Source organism: Misgurnus anguillicaudatus, chromosome 10 (assembly GCF_027580225.2).
Source record: "Misgurnus anguillicaudatus chromosome 10, ASM2758022v2, whole genome shotgun sequence".
Classification (NCBI taxonomy): Eukaryota; Metazoa; Chordata; class Actinopteri; order Cypriniformes; family Cobitidae; genus Misgurnus; species Misgurnus anguillicaudatus.
Window position 1 is genome coordinate 3,714,783 of NC_073346.2, and position 14,439 is coordinate 3,729,221.

General features: G+C 39.0%; 1 protein-coding gene across 1 annotated transcript in view; it reads right to left on the reverse strand.

The window, feature by feature from the left end:
• Window positions 1-14,439, reverse strand: part of ibtk (inhibitor of Bruton agammaglobulinemia tyrosine kinase) — a 32,920-nt gene that overhangs the window by 10,882 nt on the left and 7,599 nt on the right. Inside the window, exons 5-18 of the mRNA XM_055209500.2 lie at window positions 11,870-11,980; window positions 11,609-11,779; window positions 11,411-11,528; window positions 10,902-11,082; window positions 10,618-10,741; window positions 7,995-8,172; window positions 7,709-7,859; window positions 6,068-6,688; window positions 3,860-3,946; window positions 3,675-3,757; window positions 3,286-3,323; window positions 3,083-3,179; window positions 2,894-2,995; window positions 847-964 (exon numbers count right to left, since the gene is read on the reverse strand). Of these exons, the coding sequence (XP_055065475.2) occupies window positions 847-964; window positions 2,894-2,995; window positions 3,083-3,179; window positions 3,286-3,323; window positions 3,675-3,757; window positions 3,860-3,946; window positions 6,068-6,688; window positions 7,709-7,859; window positions 7,995-8,172; window positions 10,618-10,741; window positions 10,902-11,082; window positions 11,411-11,528; window positions 11,609-11,779; window positions 11,870-11,980 (2,180 nt within the window). The remainder of the gene's footprint in view (window positions 1-846; window positions 965-2,893; window positions 2,996-3,082; window positions 3,180-3,285; window positions 3,324-3,674; window positions 3,758-3,859; window positions 3,947-6,067; window positions 6,689-7,708; window positions 7,860-7,994; window positions 8,173-10,617; window positions 10,742-10,901; window positions 11,083-11,410; window positions 11,529-11,608; window positions 11,780-11,869; window positions 11,981-14,439) is intronic.

The window sequence follows — 14,439 nt, forward strand, 5'->3', positions numbered from 1 at the left end:
TTTAACCGTCGTACGTGCTCGTCTCTAGGTTCGCTTTCTGCACATGCGCACTTTCACATGTATGTGTGTTGTGCTACGGTTTTAACCATTCATTGACGCTCGCATTCTCACTGTTTTTTTTCAAAATGTGTGAGGGTCACAAGAGAAAAAGTGTCTACGAATTGTATGACAAGAAGAGAAAGGACTATAAAGAAAGAAACCAGACCAGAATGTTTATGGGAGACTATTTCACACGCTGGGGTGAGCTAAAAGGACAGGTTGGGCTTTCCACGCAAAGTTTCTACTGGAAAGGTAAATTTTGTCATGCTATTTGGAGAAATCCATTTAAAATTGATTAGCGATGCTAGCCCTGTCACGAACCGCACAGAAAACGGTAAACATGCCGACAGCAACTTGTAAACAGAGCGAAGAGAAGAACTGAGCTCCTGCATGCTCTCTGTCTGTCTCGTGCATGCAGGCGTTCCCTCTCGGGAGGAGGGAGAGTGCTGCGCGTGTGCATTTATTAAAAAATGTGGAGGGGCGGTTCTTTTAAATAATTCGAGAAAAAAATTCCGCTATACTTTTAAAGCTTGAAAGGCTTGCAATTTTATGATATTATCCTACACTACACAGCAAATAATATTGATTTTTTTTTCCAGAAAATGTCTTGCATAAAATAGATTCAAGCACTTTCAATGACCTGTATCTATGCATGTATATTTTCAAAAACGTCACAGGGCCTGGACTTATTTCCCCCAGATTCACAAACTTTCAAGGATTTCAAAGACCCGTGGGAACCCTGATTATCATTCAGTATACTTAATGTAAGGGGTGAAGAATTTATTCAGCAGGTGTTTAATATCTTACTTGTATTCCAGCAGTGCTGTCATGTTGAGGACAATAAACTGCTGGCAAGACAGTTTGAGCTGCTCGGCGTTGTACAAGGTGGCAAACTCCAGTAATTCTGCTGCGTTCTTCAGTGTCACTGCACAACACAACATCCATTTATTAAACAAACTGTTAAAGGAACAGTGTAGTCATCATTTACTCAAACCTTTGTATGGATTGCAAAGAGACGTAAACCTTGTCATGGTTAGTAGCATGTTTAACTAATTGAGCCACAAGAGGGGCTTTTTAAGGGTGATTTTTGGGGCTACTGATGACTTGAGTACTTTAGCGAAGTAGAAAGCAGCCTAAATGTTCGGTTCTAATTTATTTGATATTTCACTAAAGAACAATTATGCAGATTTAAATGAAATGAGGGTTAGCACATAATGAACTTTTAATTGAATTTTCTTTTTTTGGGTGAAGTACTCCTTTATGCCACTAGAGGCAGTTTTAGTGCTGTTGCGGTAACCGTAATCCCGTATTACCGCGCTACTGACAAGCCAACCGCATGGGTGACAAGAAACCGCAGTGTTCACATTAAATTCATGAAGCTATGTCCTGCTTGTTACACATCCACCATACATGTATAATAAAGGCTGAATACATGTCAAGAGTTAAAGTTATTTGTTTTTTGTAAATTTCTTCAATTCAAAATGTAATACTATTCATGCAAATGCTTTTCATATTTCATTAAATCATACAGTGAATGTGTGAAAAGCCTTGAGCACGCAAAGCGAAACTGAAATGACAGAAATAGCGTCCTCTACCTCAGTTTTAAAGTTTGAAATAAACTGATCAACACAAATACAAAGCGCCATGAAACAACGGATTGCTTAAAAACATTAAAGGTGTGTAATGTTGCTATAATAGAATAAATAATACCTGTAAAATGATAAAGTTCACTGCCAGGCGATATATTTTCTTCAATAGAATTCCTCTTTAAAAGCCTACAACGAACGGCCGGTTTGGACTACAGCCCTCTATTTCCTGCTTTAATGACGTCAGTAAAACAGTTCGTTGACTAAACTCCACCCACAGGAATACGTCAGCTTTGGCTCAAACGGCTCTGCTAAGCTAAGCTGCTATCGAATCACAGCACACTAAAAACAAACTACACAATCAGAACTTGTTACGCATTTCTGAAGGAGGGACTTCACATAACAAGGAAGACATCAGCCTGTCTTGAGGACAGTGAAAACAGCGCTGTACAGATAAGTAAAGTGTGTGAAAAATAACGAGTTTTTTAACACGTGAAACATGAACACATGTTATATTGCGCACTGTAAACACAATCAAAGCTTCAAAATCACAGACAGAATGGGAGCTTTAAAACCAAATGCCGGTGGCTTTATTGTTAACTGACTGAGAACTTAACCTGGGCATTTAGATATGCAAATTTTATCAACAATATCTCCGTGAAACATTATAAACATGATGATCATCTGCCAACTCTATCATTTTAGCACATCTGTTCTTTATTATATTTTTGACCAAAGAGCACACAGTATATAATGTAATGGAAAGCATAACAAGCTTGTTCTGAAATTATGACAAAATCTAAATGACTAACAACGATCTCTCAAACTTCATTTATCCCAAACAATGATTCATTTGTTTTCATACTTTATAGATGCACGTGACTAATAAATTGTTGAAAAAGCCCTATATTATTATGCATTGCCTTCTGTATTGCATTTGTTTTGTACATTTACAGGTGCACAAATACTGCCGTATTTTAATTTCATTAAGGCACAGTTGTCTTCTGTATTGACGGACGCACTGTAAATTTGTACTTAACAAACCTAAACAATGTTCTTCAATGTATTTAGCTGTAGTATAGCTTGTGTTAATCATTTCATCATAAGGGGAAAGACATGTAGCAGCCTGTCAGTGTTCTAAATTTAAATAATACTTTTATTTTAATAAATCAAGGCGGTAAAACTGCAACTACTTTACCACGCAAATTTACCACAAGGGAAATTCCTTCATCGCAACAGCCTTAGGCAGTTTATCCTCATATACTTACAGTTTTCAGTAATGGCGACCTCACAGATCTCTTTCAGCCGGGTGATCAACAGCTGATCAGCCACCACCAGCACATTACACAAAAACTCCACATTCACAGACTCTCTGACAGAGAAATACAAACATGGATTAGACGAGTGAAACTAATACTCATGGGAGATTATTTTAACATAAAATCTGTGTTTGATACCTCTGACAGTTGTGGACTCATCAGTGTAGATGTACTCCAGAATAACCTGTAAGATCTCAGAGGGAATGGGCATATCTAGTGCACTGCAGCTGGTGGCCTGAAGGGGGCAGAAGACACATACACATAAATCACAAACAAACCCACCACAAACCCAACCAATAGAGTTCAGGATTAATTATTTAGGACGTTTTGTGTTTAAGTACCTCTATCCAGGGGCTGCCCAGCATACTGTTGAAGTACTCTAAAAACATTAAGAAGCGTACATTTATTTAAAGATAGACCACCATGTTTATGGTAATTCACACAACTATTTGACATATAAATTAACATTCTGTCATCATTCAGTCACACGTATGCCCTTCCACATTTTGATTTGACTTTCTTGTCAAACATATACAAACACGTTTTAAGCATATCCTGAAAGTGAATAGGGACTGGGGCTCTAGAAACCCCAAACAAAGCTCAAAAATCCTAAAACAGCTTGGAACAACTTGAATATCGGTCTGCTCCTCCATACTGACATACTTCAGGATCTACTCTGAACAAATTTTAAAGCAACGGATAAGCGTAATGTAAAATCAGTTACTCTTACCCAGTCGAGCACACAGCACACATTTATGACAGGGAAACTCCTTCCCGTCTTCAGACCTCAGTGTGACGTCACAGAGATAAGAGCTGTGGACACACAATGACACACAATGAGATTTTAAATCAAAATCAGAAGAGCACAGTAAAAATTACTTAACAGATGATTTACAATTAAACAACTCCACGCACCTTTTCTTCTGGCTGAATCGTGGCTTGTTGCTGGTCTTCCTCTGCACCACATTGATCTTTCCATTTTCATACTTCACTCCATCAAGCCTAAACATTCATAAAATGCACATTTATATGAAGAAACCTAACCTGCCCTCATGAATAGCAGTGCGAGCATTGTTAGTGCACTCCTTTTTAAAGAGGTCATGGCGTGAAAATCTGACTTCTTCCATGTTTAAGTGCTACTGTATGATTGGGTCCCCAGTGCTTCTATCAACCCAGAAAATAAGTAACTTCGTTTTGGTAAACCATTCTCTGCAAGCACGTGAAAAATTACGTCATTGAAATTTGGCTCCCCTTGGGATGTCATAAGGAGCTCTTTAATAATAATACCGCCCCTTAATCTGCACTATCCAACCACAGCACTGCCATTTAGTGCAGGGAGAAAGAGAGAAAAAAAATAATTGACAGCAAAATTGAGTTTGAATTTCATCAAACCACCATCAATTGCATTTCATCAGCTCATTTGCATTTTAAAGGACACACCCAAAACGGCACATTTTTGCACACACCTACAAAGTGTCAATTTTAACATGTTATAATAAATTATATATATGGTATTTTGAGCTTAAACTTCACATGAGTATTCCGGGGACACCAACATTTTTTTTTGACATCTTAAATTATTGTGACATGTCCCCTTTCAAGGGACACTCCACTTTTTTTGAAAATTTTCCAGCTCCCCTAGAGTCAAACATTTGATTTTTACAGTTTTGTAATCCATTCAGCTGATCTCTGGGTCTAGCGCTACCACTTTTAGCATAGAGACAGAGCGCAGTTATGCAAATTTGAAAACCACGCCCACCGGGGGGAAAGCGATCCAACCATCTCCATTGACTTTGTATTGCGAGAAGCCGCCTCCTTGTCATTTCTGGCTTATAACAAAAAAACTGATTAATGCCTAAAAGCTGCTGTGTGACAATATGTACAGCTAACAAGCCAAAGAACCCAGAAATAAGTTTTTATAAGCTGTCGAGCCGTAAAACCCAGCTTTTAAGGAGAATAAAGTGGATCGCTGACTACGTTTCCCCCTAGTGGACGCAGTTTTACTAATAGAAGTACTATGAAAAGTTGCCTGTTTCCATTTCTGTGTCTTTAAACGGTCGTTTAGTTGAAAGCTTATAAAAACATATTTGTTTTTTTTGGGTTGTTAGATGTACACCTTGTCACACAGCAGCTTTTAGGTATTAATCTGTTTTTAAGTTTAATCTGTAAATAAGTTTTTATAAGCTGTCGACCCAAAAAAAATGAGCGTTTAAAGACACAGAAATGGAAACAGGCAACTTTTCATAGTACTACTATTAGTAAAAATGCGTCCACTTGGGGGAAATGTAGTCGGCGATCCACTTTATTCTCCTTAAAGACTAAGTTTTACGGCTCGACAGCTTATAAAAACTTATTTCTGGGGTTCTTTGGCTTGTTAGCTGTACATATTGTCACACAGCAGCTTTTAGGCATTATTCAGTTTTTTGTTATAAGCCTGAAATGACAAGGAGGCGGCTTCTCGCAATACAAAGTCAATGGAGACAGTTGGATTCCTTTCCCCCCCGGTGGGCGTGGTTTTCAGGTTATGACGCGCTGCGCTCTGTCTCTATAGCTTAGCATAATCCATTGAATCCGATTAGACCATTAGCATCACGCTCAAAAATGACCAAAGAGTTTCAATATTTTTCCTTTTTAAAACTTCACTCTTCTCTAGTAAGATTGTGTACTAAGACCAGCGGAAAATAAAAATTTGCCATTTTCTAAGCCTATATGGCTAGGAACTACACTCTCAAACTGGCGTAATAATCAAGGACTTAGTGCCGCACAATGGCTGCAGGAGTCTAAATGATATTATGCAACGCCCGAAAATAGTCCCCTTGGTAACATTCAGTAGCAGGGAACTATTTTCGGGCATGTCGGCAGATCCTTTTTAGTACACTTTGTTAACTATTGAGGTCCACTTAAGGTCCACTATATGGGAAAAAAATCCTGGAATGTTTTCTCAAAAAAAATAACAATTCTTCTCGACCAAGGAAAGAGATAAAGATCTTGAATGACATGGGTGTGAATAAATTATCAGAATTTTTTATGAAAGTGGAGTATTTGGGTATTAAGTGTTTGGGTTTACACAGTTTATCACCCAGTGAAATGCTACAAAAGTGTATATACACAACATAATCTTACCGTGCTGACAGACTCCCCAGGCCCAGTTTTTTGGCAACGCCCTGCAGCATCTTCACAGGGTTTTGTCCAGGTTCACCAATACTACCACTCTTGCCCTTTTTCCCAGATTTTGCGCTCTTGTTCTTGGGTTTATTTGCTTCCTCCCGGGCCTGAGCGGGAATAGAGCGATAAACCTCCAGAGCGGAGCGGTGCTCCAAGCCCAACACCTGCAGACTGTGAATCAGTTGCTGTGGATGTTCAGCATCAGAACCTTGACTTGAACGCGGGACGCTTGGCCTAACTCCGTGCACCAGCATCTCACAGGAGTCTGTGTAGATGAAGTTCAGAGCGTGCTCCAACATCTCAGGAGGAACCTTCTCCAATACCAGCAGGTCACAGCCCACAGCATCTTCCCCCTTCTTCACCTCACCATCTCCAAAATTTTCTTTGCAGCCCTCCGGCAGAAGTGCTCTACGAAAGAAGTCGGATCTCATGGAGAGGATGTATTTGTGCGCTGGGAACGTGCGATCGCCGGCCTGCAGAGTCACGTCGTGGATGCTGTCAGTCTCATCAGCTTCGGCCAGAAGACATTGGAAGTGCTGAGAAAATGTGGACTGGGAAACACTGGGCACTTCATACAGGCTGAAAAAAGATAACAAACAGTCAGAATGCATGATACACATGTATGGTCAAATCACAGGGGGACAATCTTTTATATTTTCTTTATACCTGCAACTTAGAAAAAAACATTACTGGTGTGCATCTTGAGACAAAAAAATTTTTTCAGCTCAAACATGAATTTTAGTAATTTTTAACAAGACTTAAGCCTTGTCTGTGAAATTGGGACTTTAAAGGGGTTTTTAAGTTTAATGTTGCGTTTACACCAGACGCGGTAGAGGCGGCAAAAACGTGCTATTTGCGCGTAGTTGGGCACTTGAACATTTGAGTTTACTCGCTTCATTCGCGCGTGAAAGCCGCATGTGAAATTCTAGTCATTTGAGACATTTACGCGAAAATCCGCATCATTTTAGTGGCTTCTGCGACTCTGCTGAGACTCCGCTCGCTTCCTGTAATCACGTCACTACTACAGCAAGGTCCTGATTGGTTAACACGGCGCGGAAATCCACCGAAGTTCAGATTTTTCAACTCGTGCGTTTCCCGCGGCAACACCATTCATGTGTACCGCACCGCAGGATGCCTAATCGCGTAAATCACCCGCTCTTGCCGCCTCTACCGCGGATGGTGTAAACGCAGCATAAGAGTTGTAATCCTCATGCTAAACAAATGCAAAGTGTCAAAAAAGCTTCCGTTTCAAGAAAACGCTTCCCTGCCAATGACAAGTATTTCCAACTTTCCGCTATCATCCACCAGGTGGCGCTCTTCCGCAACTTATAAAAGCTGTAAGTTTTGAGGATCGCTCTGAATCTGATCTCTATCAAAAGTCCTTCACAAAAATGAAATCAAAATTTTGTGTTTTTAAAGAAACCTACCCATTTTGGGAGGTGATAAAAAAGAACTAATGAAGGTAGGATGAAACGGTTTGTTTTGTTTGAAAGCAGAAAGCAGCTTTTCTCAGAATAAACTTTTCAGAGTCAGTTCTGAAATTATTAATAGAAAGTACTCTACTTTTCTTTGTGGATGTATGAAAACAGTAATCTGCACCTGGTTTTGGGATCAGACTGCAACACCCCAAAATTTCGGCCCTTAGAATCCATGGTGATCGAGACGGCTCTGTGGATGTAATGAAGCTTCTCCAGACGGATCCGTTCATAAACAGCACTACTGTCTGAGGCCCCAGACACCTCCAAACCATCTGAAACGATGGAGCATTGCGATTTTGAAAAGGCAGGTAGTGTTATCTTGATATAAATGAATCCTATAGTGATTTAAGATTTTTGTCATATTACCCACCCCTAGATACAAAAAGGTATTGGTGTAACTTTTGTACCTTTTTTGTCCACAGCTTTCTTATACTGGCCAAGCCACTGTCCACTAAATCCTTCTCCATCCTGAGTGACAAACATCATGCTGGTCTTACTCAGAGCAATGTCTGACATAAAGACCTGTCGCGCATACGCCCAGCGGCACTGTCTCACTGCCATGCCTGTTGAGCGCCAGCAAAACACCTACAAGATAAACGGATAAAGAAAAAGGAAAGCCAAATAAATAAATAGATAAGTGGTTTCTTGTGTGTCCTGGGTAGTTGCCAAGATGTTTTATGATGGTAACGTGGTGATTGCTTACTGATCTCAATGTATAGGAGACTTCTCAACACATGGCAACAATCATTTTATTTTTAATAATAACATTTTAAAGCGAAGCAATTAAAGATTGCAGGATTTAGTCAGAATATCCACCATAAAACTTAGAAATAGTAATAATGTTAAACAAAGAAGCCTGTTACAATTCATAATGAGACCTAAAAAACAGTTCAAGCTGAAATTTAACAACTTTCCAAAAAAGCACACTAAGTGTTGAACTGTAAAAATGCAAAATCATTCAAACTTATTCAGACTTGGAGCTTGGACTAAGGGCTGGTAAAGCTGATAAGTGTTTTTATCAGGACTGTTCTGCCCCACTAAACTGAACATCTTAGTGAAACACATTACAGGCAGGTAGCAAGACGTCACAGTTTACTCTAGACTTAAAGCTATCACTTTAAAAGACATGTTTTGCACAGTAAAAGACGAAGGAAAAAGTTTTTTTTATTATTATGGTTTTAACATGACAACTCATCATTTTCAAAGTGAAAGTGATTTTATTCAGTTAAATGGAGGTTTGCAGCGTACGTTTTGCCCAAAATAGTAAACATAGAGCAGCCAACTATTATAATCGCCATATCAGATGGATCCTAATGGAGAAAATGGCTGTTTTATATTTATGTTTGAGTATTTTTGTATTTAAATATTGGTGTAATGTTATTTATGTTTTGTTTTAATTTTATGAGCTTATTACAAAAAACAGACTGTAATTTTAAACGCCATATATATTATATATGGCGTTGTAATGGATTGAAGGTAGGGGTGTCATGATTCTCCAAATCCTTGATTCGATTACATTTGATTCGATTCCATTCTCAATTTTTACTTTTTTTTGAAAGACAAAATTATTTATTATCATTATAATTCTAGTTTCACATTTTCATGCACATTGCGTGCTTTACCTCGCATGGGGGTTTGTGGGCTTCACTTTACGCAAAAGAGTTTGTAGAGAGGATACTTTCTTGCATGCACATGGACTTAAAGCAACACTATGTAGTTTCCATGTAAAAATTACTTACAGCTCCCCCATGTGGTTGAAAAGCGCAACAGTGCCTGGTATCAGACACTCTTCTGCAGGCAGGGGGAGGGGCGGGTCTGTGTGCTCTACCCTCCACCGCCACTTTCAGAGTGTGCTTGTAGCAGCTAGGAGGCTGCTCAGGTTGCAGCAACAGTAAACTTTGTCCAGTTTAAAGTTGTTCTATCACTGAAATAATTTTAGAGACATTATTTAAAGGTAAAAAAACTACATAGTTTTGCTTTAATGCGTGCGTCTTGGACTCGTAGCACCTGAAATAAATCCAACACTTCATAAGCAGCTGCGCTTCTCACTGTCTCACGTGCACGCGTCCTTGCATCTGTCCAAAGTCTAAATATAAACTAATGTATTAATCCTTATGTATTTGTTCAGTTTTATGCGTTTCATGCGAGCTGTGGCAAACTATCCCTTTTGTTTAAAATATAACCCGCTGAGTCTTGGCCGCTCTCTCGCGCATGTGAAGTCAGATCACTAGGTAGTAATCCTGTTTATGATATGCATTTCAAGGAGTTGTAACAATACATCCCTCGTGTTTAAAATATAAATCACGTTCCGTTGGAGCAATGTTTTTAAAGTTCAAGGCTGTGACTTAATTTCAATCGAAATCATGACACCCTTGATTGAAGGCCAATATAACGGGAGAAATCTGAGTGAATCAGAAATAATTTTCAACCACTTAACCAGTTTAGTTTGCTTCTTTAAAACGAATTTCGTTTTATATAATTTGTTTCTTAATTTTAACCAATCTTTTGTTGATAAGTTGTGCAAAATCATATTATTGAGTATATCACTTGCTTTTCAAAAACTGTTATTTTTGTTTCAAGTACGATACTGTTTACTTGAATGCTTCTATTTTAAATCATAAAGACCTTTCTGTTTGGCTAAAAACATTAACCTATTCATCATATTAAAATGTTGTAGGAAGGAGCTGGAACAATCTTAGACCTTTACAAACATTTTTGAAAGATCCAATATTATCGTTATCTGCAAAATTATAGGTATTATCCTGATATGATTCTTTGCCAATATAGCACACCCCTAAACTGCACAAGAGGTAAGCTATTATTAGAGTAACACGACATTTGTGTGCGTGAATGGTCATGTTTCATGTGTTTATGATCGTGTAGGACGAAGATTGTTCATGAAATGCCAGTATATACACAAGGATATTTTAGATTTAAAAATGCCTCTAATGTAAACGCCACCTTAGACTGTGGGTTTAAGATTAACAGTGTGTTCAGTTGAGCAAGAATATCCTTGCACATATTACTCACCCTTCCAGCTTCATCTAGAGCCAAAATGACCAGCTTCTCTCCTCCAGCATCATGCAGTAACTGAGGATCAACCCGATGGTCCAAACTACCACCGTTCACAAGAACCTTCTTCAGATTCAGCTGTCTGGAAAATAAAACCAGAACAGCTTTTGACATGATCAGCACCAAGATAAATTATTTGCCTGTCAGTGATAACCGCAAGAGAAACCTTCACCAGTTGATTTGCATGTTAGAGCGATAACAGTCAAATCCTGTAAAGCACACCGATTGTAAACTCCACTTACTTAGATGCCAGTTTCTTGCACTGATAATCCACCAGCAGGTACACGTCTCCCTTTTCGGTCACGCACACAGTGGCCCCGTTGCTTGCTGCGACCATGGCGATGGTCACATCCTTGTGATGCAAAGCAGACACCTGCCGAGGGACAGTCACGCACTTCTCACCGTTGGGCTCCAGTTGGTAACCTGAATGTATCACAACAGTCAGCCAAACCCGCAGCTTTTCATATGAGAAGAGGCAAATGAAGCAAACCCTCTGACATCTAAAGGTCCATGAAACTCAATGGAGAGGATTTGAGTAAACACCTAATGCAGCATATACACCAAACGCAAAGAATCACATTTCCTTGCTCCAGATTACTCACAGGATTTAACTTTGTGTCAAGTGATTTTTTTGCTTGAGTTGAATATTTTTAACTTGGATGAAAGACGCGTGTGAGACAAATATTAGTCACCAGCACTAATAACTGTATTGTGTCTGTGATAAACAGATCTAGGTGTTAAGGCCTCTTACCCAGCTGGCCACCATTTAACCCTATGGTATACACCGCATCTCGGGTCCAAAGAACTGTGTGAAACCTGCCAGCTGCAACACCAATCACAGTCCTCCCTTTCAGAGACTTAGATGTCACCTGTGACCATTAAAAAAACAAATGTAAACAAAATGCAAATGACATGTGGCATTGACACAATCAGGTTGTGTGGCTCTGACCTGTTTGGGAACTTGGCTGGAGGCAGGTGGAGGTGCCAGACCCAGCTGATGGTGAGTGTTAAGCCCAAACGTGTAGACGTACCCTTCTTCTGTCAGAACCACGGTGTGATCTCGGGCTGCCGCGACCTGCGAGCAGTGTTGGGACAAAAGTCCGTCCACTATCCGGGGAACCTGAGGCATAAACAAGAACGCCACGTCTTAAACAAATTAAGAAAATATATTCATCACCACCACGTGAAGTGCAACACCATGTGGTCTCACCAGATACGTCTGTTCATCACCATGTCCAAGTCGTCCCCCCTGTCCATGTCCACACGTGTAAACCTGACCCTTCTGGGACAGGAAGACAGTGTGGAACTTGCACAAAACCACCTAAATGGTCAAAAAAAAAGAACAGAATGGACACTTTATTTAAGAACGCAGTCCCAAAAAAAGCATTGACATCTTTTAAGCAGTTGCATAACAACATAACAAAAGTCGCGCAAACACATTATGAACTATTATAAACTTTAACTAAGCAGATTATGTCGTATATAATCTGTACTGTAATCACACTTTTGTAATAATATATAGTAGCAAAATAAAAAAGAAACCGCTAAATCAGCATATTTTCATTAGCATAATTAGTAGTTTTTTAACAATTATTGTATTTACTGTTTACTGGCAGTTTCTATGAAAGGTTTTACTGGATTTATAAATACAGATTATGAGTGCATGTGCGCCACATACACATTCAGTTCTTGTGCATGGATTATGGTTAAAAAAAATTATTGTAGGAGATTTACTGCGTTTGGATTAGCTATTATGGCAACTTCTAACTGCACAAATTATGTCGGTCTTCCTGAATTTCATAATAAACATTAAACAGCCAGTCAAAACGGCACACTTGTGTCATTCGCAATAGACTACCATTAGCTTTAGTGGCTCACCGGAAGTCATAAACAAGAAAGCTCAAAGATGGCGGCGCCCACATTTACGGCAAAAAACAGGTATATAATTATATAGAAATATATAAATATAAATTGAGAAAAGAGCATTTATTACAACTTAACAGATTTTACGATCTCCTCACTCACTTTCAAGCAAGATCCTTTTATTCTTGTTTATTCTTTGTCCTTCATTTTTGTTTAGTATTTCTGCCTCAGCTTGCTAGTCGTAATCACGTCACTACCAGAGCAAGCTCCTGATTGGTTAATGCGGCGCGAATATCCGCCAAAGTTAAGATTTTTGAATTCCCACGATTTGCCCGAAACGCTCAATTCACGACGCATCATTTGTGCTGCCTCATTCACACAAATCTCGCCGCAGGATGTCTATCGCATCTTAGCATTGCCTAGACATGTAAATCACTTGCCAATGCTCCAGACTGCTACCAAAATTTGAGAGTGTGTAAATGTGCGACCAGTATATTTGACCTTTTTTTGTGATGTGACACTGAATTTGAAACAGCACATTGTACTTTCTGCATCTATCATCAAAGTATTTATTATTAGTATCATTAGTATTCTAGAAATTTCTAGAAATGTTATTATTTGGTTAGCATGTTGATTTACGGTGTGTGCCCCTAAATTCTTTAGTTGCGCCCCTAAAATTTTCAGTTGGGGGCCACTGTGCTCCTAGTGAAAAAAGTCTGGAGCCCTTAACACTTCATTCACGTCTGGTGTGAACGCACCATAAGAGTTTCAGTCCAGCTGATTAAACATTGTCAATAGTTAAGCAATAATCACTTACAAAATTTAACCATGTTTTTGTGGTAAAAGTGTAATAACCATGTTTTTTTGTGGGTATTAATTATGATAAACATCACCATGGTTTTACCACACTATGGTTTAACTATGGTTTTACTACCATGTTTTTTAATGTAGTAAAACCACAATTAATTAGTACGGGATGTCCACAGTAAATATGATAAACTGTGTTAGAAAACCCAAGTATAAATAACTACAAACAGACACTAAAACTCCACAGCCATTAATTACAAAAAAAATGCAAAAATGTCTCACTGTTAGTTTTTTGATATTTTGCATGATTATTACCATCAAAAAACATTTTTTACCGCCGCTCCAAATAGTTTACAGCAGCAAGATTATTGACATGGAAATGAAGAACAGAACTGAGATGCATAAAAGAAAAGTCATCATGCAAACCTGACTATGACAGCGCTAGACTGACTTGAAGTCAAGTACAGCAATGGAGGGGTGCCAAGGTCACAATCATCACTAATTTAACACACTCAAGTCCTACACAGAGGCAAGAGATGCTTTGTAAAGCGTCCAAACCATTCGGCAAAAGAGAAGACTGGCAAGTGCTCTCGCTCGCATCGCTTATTTAATCTGGTCCTGTTATCCCTGAATGAATATTTTAATATTTACTGAAAGCATCTGCAGAACAGCGTAGCAGGTCACAATGCCCTCTCTTTCCATGTAAGATGGTCAACACAGAGATGATGAAAGGGTCGGGGAAATAGGATCCCCATAACAATGAACATTGTAAAATTAAAGGACTGCCCAGCACTCCAGCAATTAATCAGCCTACTGTAAGCACACACACATGCACAGCAACTTGAATATTTGCAAATATTATGCAAATCTTTAATATTTATTAAGTCAGGTTCATGTCCTTCACTTATTTTGATCACCCCCTCATCCCCTGAAGAAAGCTTCTTGCAAAAAATGCTCAAATCCTATGTGAAAGGTTGACAAAGGGATCGTACAAAATTACTGGATCACATTTCCAATCCACATATGAGCACATGTTGATTATCCATCCAAAATGCAAATGAGCCCCTGTTATGACCAGGGTTGAAAGGGAAACTTATACACCGTTAAGAC